This window comes from Sinocyclocheilus rhinocerous, unplaced genomic scaffold (genome assembly GCF_001515625.1).
Source record: "Sinocyclocheilus rhinocerous isolate Xijiao unplaced genomic scaffold, SAMN03320098_v1.1 scaffold1880, whole genome shotgun sequence".
Classification (NCBI taxonomy): domain Eukaryota; kingdom Metazoa; phylum Chordata; class Actinopteri; order Cypriniformes; family Cyprinidae; genus Sinocyclocheilus; species Sinocyclocheilus rhinocerous.
This window is the reverse complement of record NW_015635022.1, coordinates 344,758-353,429: the sequence shown is the minus strand read 5'-3', so window position 1 is coordinate 353,429 and position 8,672 is coordinate 344,758. Positions and strand designations below refer to the sequence as shown.

At 37.7% G+C, this 8,672-nt stretch overlaps 1 protein-coding gene across 1 annotated transcript in view; it reads left to right on the top strand.

The window, feature by feature from the left end:
- The first annotated feature begins 2,149 nt into the window (after positions 1 to 2,149).
- The window catches only part of LOC107746062 (VPS10 domain-containing receptor SorCS1-like), a 96,771-nt gene continuing 90,248 nt past the window's right edge, over positions 2,150 to 8,672 (top strand). Inside the window, exon 1 of the mRNA XM_016560120.1 lies at positions 2,150 to 3,029. Within this exon, the coding sequence (XP_016415606.1) occupies positions 2,337 to 3,029 (693 nt within the window). The 5' untranslated portion in view covers positions 2,150 to 2,336. The remainder of the gene's footprint in view (positions 3,030 to 8,672) is intronic.

Genomic DNA, 8,672 nt, shown 5'->3' with positions numbered 1-8,672 from the left:
TTGTGCATTCAAAAAAACAAAAACAAAAAACAAAAAAAACCTATGAAAATAAAGATGCATTTATGCGTATACAGTCAATTTCAAAATATGCTTAATTGCCTCAGATTAAAATCTTATTTACTTAAATATAATTTCAGATCCGTATTAATCGCCTTTTCCTACACCTGCCTGCAAGTACTCTGCCACTTCAGTCCAGCTGTAATCTGCAGCATAATGTAACCAGTAGGGGTTAGTGTCGAGACAGCGGGAGAGGGCAAAAATCCATCTTCCTTCTAATTTGAGCGTATGTGTATCATAGCGCTAAACTGTCATCAATACAATCTCCTCTGGTCCCCGCAGGCTGCAGAAGAGCAGAGAAATGTACTACAGTTTAGGCTTTTTCCTGACTGGCCATGCCAAATCATAGCAATTTATTGCATTTAAGGGATTTTTAGAATAACAAAAATGCTTTGTTTATGAAATATTTATTTTTTATGAATCAATTTCACCCTTTAGAACATCCCTAAAGGAGGACTGAGTCCAATTTAACAAACTTCTCGGCCCAGTTTTGTAATTGAAAACTAACATGCACTTGCACACTTCTGGTTTTCAATCATAGTTGGAACTTTTCATTTCATACTTTTTACTGTTTTGGTACCAAGCTAATGATATTTTCACTTTGATATCTCCTAACTTCATCTAAACAACCTAACCCTCATGAAAACTTTTTACAATTTCTAGTATTCAGTACTGTTTTCAGATCTCAACTGTGTGTGTGTAGGTGTTTTCTGGTTCAACTATCCTTACTGTATTTGGTCTCCACGATAAAGGCAAAACCTGACCCTAACACATATCATAAAACAGCATGTGATCATCTAAAACTCCTCCCGTCTCTGCTAAAGAAAGGTATCCCATTGTCGCAGCCCATGTGCGCTGATGTGTGAGGATGTGGTTATCCTTGCTGGGCTCCTGCAGTTTTGTCCCTGTCAACATAGAGCGCCTTGTCTGGTCACAGCATCCTCGCACACCTGGATGACAGGAGAATAAATGTCACTGCTGCGCGCGTGCACGTGCCAAACCTACAAGATCTGCCCCTTCTTAGTTACACACACAAGAAACAACACATTTTTAGGAATGTGTGTTGTTTATTGTTATTGGGTATAATAAAAATAAAATGGAGTACGTTATGAAATGAGGCATCCAGTCAGTTTAAATGCAGTTTGAGCAACTGAAGCACCATGAGCTGTTCAAACAGTCATCTTAAAGGAATAATTCACCCTAAAAAATTAAGATTCTGTCGTCATTTACCCTCATGTCGTTCCAAATCCGTATTCTTCCGACTTGTTTTGTGTTCGCAAAAGAAAGAATGCTCAAGTCACTCTTTTTTTGATACACAGGCACTAATTAGGAGATGCTTCAAATACGATGCAAACTCACCATAAAAGTACCATAAAGGTAGTCCGCGTGGATTATGTGGTAGGGCAGGCTAAGTGTCAAGTCTTCTGAAGTCATACATTAGCGAATAATTGCCTTACAACCCTCCACTTTAGTGAGATGTTATCGGCTGCAACTGAATCACTGAATTAGTGAGTTGAACTTGGGAACCGGATCAGTTCACATGAACTAACCATTCCGGTAGGTAAACTGAATCAACAGATTCAATTAAAAGGTCCACTTCCGGCAAATGGTTCGTGAGAGTTACGATTTAAACAATGACATAATCGCTATGGCTTCATAAGTCGTTTGGACTACATTAATGGTACGTTTGTTTTTATTTGTCTTCATTTTTGAGGCTTGACATCTTCAATTACCATACATTGTAAATACATGGCAAATTTAATTGATATATTCCCATAGGCTATATGACATAACGTGTGCATTATTATTATTATTATTGCATTTTGTGTTTTATATAATAATAATAATAATAATTTATAAATGTTGCATATTTAGGTAGCCTACATCAGAAATGCGAAGTGGTAATCCAGCCCAGGCAGATGTATTTGTGCTTAAACAGAAACATGCTTTTACAGCTTGAATAGGTATTAATTTTAATGCAATTCGCTAGCTATAAAAAATAAAAGACTTTCAACCGTAATACTCACGATGTCGTTATGCCCAATTCGCGCTCTCTTTCTCTCTCTCCCTCGCTCTCTCTCTCCCTAGACGCAGCAGCGGCTTGGCTTGGATTCAGTACCTCCCCTATGTGCTGCCTTACTCCATCATCACATCCCTGAACGTGAGCGGTGTAGCTGAGGAGCACTTCTTTAAAACCCGACACTTCGCTGGAGTTGCTTCCCCTGCGCGTCTGAGAGTCGGAGGGAGGGGAGAAGCATTCCCCAAAATCTCTTCTAACGATGGAGACTCGTCTGGTTGTATTCCCTGGCGCTCACTTTACTCTTTCTACCTGGCTAATTCTTTCCTCCTTGTATGTTTTTCCAAATGTAAAGGCAGAAATAAGTTGCGCGCCATGTATGTCGCCAATGCAAGTGAATTACGCAGGGGATGAGCGTCTGCGTGACCCGCCTGATTCTGGGAAATATCTGAGACAGGATCAAAAGAAACCCAAGCTGATCACAGTTCTTTACCCGAATGTTGGAGTACCCACTGGACTAGAGGTGGATGGTTTTCCAGGGATCGCGCCGAAATTGGAAAGAAACGCAGAGGAGATAAACTCCCGTGCGCCTTTGGGGAACTTCACCGAGTCCGCTTTAGATGAAGAATTGTTTTCGGATGAATATGTGAAAAGTGAATCTGTATTGGAATCCGAGGACGCCGCGTTAGGGAGAGCCAAAAGAAGCGTGCCCGAGTTTCTGGAGAGCGCGCGGAGCGCTGATGCTCGCTCGGAGGAGCAGAGAAAAACCTCCGGTCTGCGGGTGGATGGACAGGGTAAACGCGCCGAAGTTCGCTGGAACAAGGATGATGAGCATGATGGCAGAGTATCGGATTCCAGACCAGACGAACCCAAACTGACCAGCAGCACTTTTGCTCTGGCTGGAGACTCCGCGCACAACCACGCAGTCGTGTACTGGACTGGAAAAAACAGCAGTGTAAGTCCGCAACATCCTGTACTTCTTTGCAGTAATATAATATATGCTATTTAGTTATCTAGACCATGCTGTCTTGTTTAGCTTTCAGGTTCCTCGTCAATTTCAGTTGTTGTCACTGTGAAGGCATGCACATGTTGTTTTGAGTCCATATGGTTTATAATGAGCATTTCAACCCAACCTGCCCTGAAATGATGGCCTTAAACAGCCCTGTTGAAAATACCACCTTAAACCATTCTAAGCTAGCTATCAGGCTGGTTTTTACAGGGGTTTTGGCACTTTTCAGCTTGGGAAGAATCTCTTAAACCAGCAAACCAGCGTAGTCTTTTGAGCAGAGATGATCTAAATGTTTACAGAAAACACCTGTTCAGAGTGATAGCCACCTGTTTGTCAAAGAGATCTAGCAATGAGCTGGAATGTAATTCATAATGTTACTATGATTACATTCAGTTCAAATAACCATTCACCTTTGGGAGTTTATTTCTAAATTGCCTTAGTTAAATCGACTAGGGGCAAAGTCTGGAAATATGCTTTGAATGCAATATCTTTCTGCACTGTCTGTATATTTTTCCGATGAAATGATTTGCTTGTAGAGCAGGTTGTTGGCTAGAGCCTCCTGGCTCTGCAGTGCTGTCTGTGTTTTTGGACTGGAGATTTTTTTGGACTGGCAAGATAGGAGACTTTATAATACTTAACATCTCAATAATTCAGGGATCCATCTAGTCGATTTTGTAGACAGAGGCACACAGGCCAAAAAACAAAAAGAATATATATATATATACACACACACATATATACACATATATACATATAACCTTGTTTTTAAATGCTAACGTTAAACAGAACTGAGGACTTGGATTTAAGCAAGTCTGCAGTGTATTGCCTGGATGTTTGGATTTTGTTACAGACAGGTGGTGTTTGATGAGATATGTGTGTGTGAAATATGAGTGAGAGAGCGGAGAAATAAAGGCAGATTTTCAAACAGTTTTTCATATTTAAGCTGCTTTGTGTTGCTGTGCATGTCTGTGCTTATTATATTATATTATATTACATTTCAAATATTTTACTCAGAGTGCTGTTAAAATGCAAGGCATGATGTGTAAGCAACCTAAGGTGTAACCTGGTATTAAAACAGCACCATAGTAACAGGTAATCTGTTGTTCAATAGCAGGTTGAATGTTTTATTCATGAACAATGAACAGTATGATGACTAAATGAAGGCAGATTTTTTCCATATGACTTTTGGGTTGGGTGTTGCAATTAACATACAAGGTGTTAAAGGAGACGGCCAAGAAAGAATCAGCAGGAGGAGGCAGCAAAAGGATTTTTATGGAGTGAGGAAGGTTTTCTTGACTTAATTTAAATGTGGATATGGATATAAATTTAAATAAGAAGCATTATTAGAACTTAAAAAAAAATCATTACCTTATTTTTAAAAATGCATAATAATTTCATACAGGATAGTGTTTTCAGTAACAGATGTATGAAGTCTGCAGCCACTGATCAGGAATCAGCTTTCGTAATTCACTTAGTTAATGTTTCTGTTTGGCTTTGGAAAACTGATCCTAGACCAGTGGTTTTGGCAGATTTGTCCCAGAGCAGTAATTGGAAGCAACAGGCAGTGGGAGAGATATTTGAGAGAGAGAGAGTTGAGAGATATTTCCACTACAGATTCTGTGTGTATTTTCATTTAAGCCGGGTTTCTATATATGTGAAATAATTTCTCCAGCAGTACGAGGTGACGTTATATGAATTAAACTCATCCTTATCAAATGAACCACCTCATCCATTATTGTCTTTCTTTGTGCCTGTTTGCACAAAAAATACAATAAATCAAAACAGATAGTCCAGCGTTTTCGGGCCCTGTCTAGACATATTACATCTATCTTTATTAACTTGTTTAGTAGCTGTCAGTGAAACAGCCACAGCAATTTTAGGCAAGGGTTACTGCCCGCCAGGTCCCGTCCCTCATCCCTGCAGCTGTAAATCTCCTATAATTATCTTCCGGACTGAGGCAGCCATTTTGAAAGATTTTGTCCTGTTCAGGGACTGCCTACTCAAGTGTGTTTCCCTGCTTGCATGCCTGCTGGAGAGCTTTGTCTTCATTGGCTGGAGGTTTTATGAGAGATGAATGAAGATTGCAAGGACAGAGTGTGTGATTTATTTTTTTTCCCCTAGCAATGTTTCCTAACAATAATGTTATGTATGCAAAACTTTTTGTGCAATATTTGCAGCTGTCTGTTCTCAATAAGTGCTGTCATGTAAGATATGCTTTACCATGTTACTCAGGAGGCACTGCAGTACATTTCCAGAAAAAAAAAAAGTTTGGACATGCATGAGTGAATGCTTGGCATTAACATAAACTTTTGATCTGTAGGTTAATGCTTAGAAAATAAATAAATAAATAAATAAATAAATAAATATTATATCATTTTTAAAATATGTATTAATTTATTATTATTATGATTATTATTTGTAAATATTTTTTATATTAATTTATTTCTTCTTAGTATTTATTTATTCATTTATTTTTAATTGATACATTGGACTGTCCCCAGCATACATGTGCATTCCTTCAATTATGTTTCAAAAGTATCCCTAGATGCACTTCATGAAGTCGGCTGAGAGAATCCAGAAGCTAAAATATAAAATTTAACAACTTTTGGTCACACTATTATTATGGCTACTATGGCTTTAAGTTCTAAAATTTTGTGAAGTAATAATAAAGAATACTGTAAGTTTGTCCAAACTTCTCATAATGTATGTTTCTCACCATTTTAAGAGATATTTTAGCTTCAAAAGAAATACTGACTCTAGGTGGAGAAAAGGATCCACTCCACTGAAGCTTATCACTGGTGTTTTGAGGTTTAAGCTCAATGTCATTTATTTATTTTATGATTCACGTATCCCATCATGCTTTTGATGTCATGCATTCAAAAGGAAAATAAAGCATTCAATTTGCATATGATTCAAGTTGTAAGCCTGGCACGCTTCAATGGCTTCTGATGTAGTCCTGCTTCACTGAGATTGGGTCATTCTTATAGACTCTGTTGTCATATGCTCCAAGGATCTCTTTGAAACACCTCACTGGAAGCCTAAGTATAAAATACAAGCAGTAAATGAGCTCTGTCAAATAGCGTTTCCCTGAAGTGGTGTGCTGCTTCATTTGCGCTTTCATGCGATTCACTAAAAATGGTGGTCAACTGCACGACTTTTGGCATTGGTTTGCTGGTTTAAAACAGGACGTTTTAAACGGTAATCCAGGTTAGTGCTTAGCTATATTCTGCATTTATCACCATATCTAGTTAGAATTTATTTAGGACCATCTGGTTGTTTTTACATCCGAATGGCTTCATCAGTTTGAAGGACAGTGGAGGTTCTCTGATATGTAACCTCAGGGAATTGCTTCTCTCCTGGTGTGAATCTCGATTGCTGTGTGAATTGGGAAAACAGCATTGTGAGTTGTTGATGACTGTTCTAGTTTCACATCTAAGGCCTCCTTCACTCCTCTGTCAAACCATCTGTTCCCGTATACAGTCTTTATATAACTGAACATGTGCTCCAGAAGTCCGGCCTGGAGGTATTTGCCCTCCTGTGTTGAACGATGTTGGCTCATAAAGGAGTTATTTTCATTTTCGAGGCGCATCCTTCAGGTTTCTGTCTCAGTTTGTTGGGTTTATCCACAAAGGATAAAAAAAGATAACTTAATTAAAAATATATAATCTTCTAAACAAGCAAAACTCATGCCATTGATTGAGCAAGAAGAAGGTGCAGTTTGTGATATCAGTTTACAAAGCGCAGTAAACTATGATATCACAAACTTCACCTTCTTAAAAGTTTTTTTTAATCTTTTGTTTGGTACCTTTTTGGTAATTTTAATGCATACTGTACAATCCAAGAAGACTAGTTAGTTGTCTTTTCATCCTTGTGTAAAGTTAATATCGCTTAAATTGTTTTGACAGGTTTAAACTATATATATATATATTTGTATATGGTATAGCTTAGAATGTGGCCCATACTTACTGTACTCTACCGTTTAAAAAAATAAAGAAAGAAATTAATACTTTTATTCAGCAAGGATGCATGAAATTGATCAAAAGCGACACTAAAGACATTTATAATGTTACAAAAGATTTCGTTTTCAAATAAATGCTGTTCTTTTTGTACTTTCTATTCTTCAAAGGTGACAAAATATGAAGCAGCACAACTGTTTTCAACTGTGATAATAATTAGAAATGTTTCTTGAGCATCAAATCAGAATATTGACACTGAAGACTGGAGTAATGATGCCGAAAATTCTGCTTTGCCATTACAGGAATGAAATATATTTTAAAATATATTAAAACAGAATACAATTATTTTAAATAATAATAATATTACAGTTTTTACTGTATTTGATCAAATGAATGCAGCCTTGGAGAGTATCAGAAATTTCTTTAAACAAAAAAAAAACTTTTGAACAGTAGTGCATATTGGATTGTATTATGTAATATTAATAAATATAATGTTTATAAAGATGGCTAGATGCTTTTCAGTGGTTTGCTACCGCGACACTTGACTTTCAAGAATGCTTCATTATTTTAAGCACTCTTAGCTAGCCAAACACATTTAGTCACCAATAACTCAAGAATGGCAAGATAAATCTTCAACAACCTTGCACACTCCTGAACATGATTTAGTGCCACTAATGCACTGTAAAGCGCTTTAATGGCAAGATAAATCTTCAACAACCTTGCACACTCCTGAACATGATTTAATGCCACTAATGCACTGTAAAGCGCTTTGTTTATTTAGTGTGCATGCTAATTACTAGTAAAGGAGGCTATGGAATGTCATAAATAATTGAGCTATCCTAATGTAGTATGCCCCCCAACCGCCAATTAGTGTTTACACATTTGTTTTCCGGCCCCTTTTTTATGCAGCTGAGGTCCTCCTGGTGAGAGCCGGTGGTACAGTCAGGGGATTTATTTCTAGGATTGACTTTGGAGACCACGTCTTGGCTGACTTTCCATGATTTGTGAACAAAATCATGCTCAGCTACCTCCAAGTAAAAGTAGACAAATTTTGAGGATACACAATGAAAATAAGTGGGAAAATATAAAAGTGAAGTGTGTTGTTGGTGGTGTTGATTTCACCAATTATATAAAGTTTCTTCTTCTTCGACTTATATTACATATTGTAAAAAGGGGCATAATATGTCACCTTTAAATATATTCAAAGCTGTTAATTTATGAAGAAATCCACAATTATGAAATTCATGAATATGCCCAAGAACTTAGTGTCACTATCTTTTGTTATCTGAACTGCAAAAATGTAATTTCCTTTTATTTACCTCACCATTTGTATAGCATTTATCTCCCTAATATTCAGCACTTCAAGCTTTGTGTGCCACATACCACGTCAACATATCAGACATCCTAATTCATCACAAAAAGCATCATCAGCTGGAATCTGAATCGCGGAGAGACGGTTTACAAGCCACCTAAATGTAGCCATTATCTCCATTGTTGGGGCGCAATGGAGGCATAGTGGAAGGGCTGGGCCCGCTAGAGACGAGAGCACTCCAGCATAATCACACGCTTGGCCGCTGAACCAGAGCAAGCAACAAGGGTGTCTCAGCATCTATCTGTCCCCCTATGTTAATTG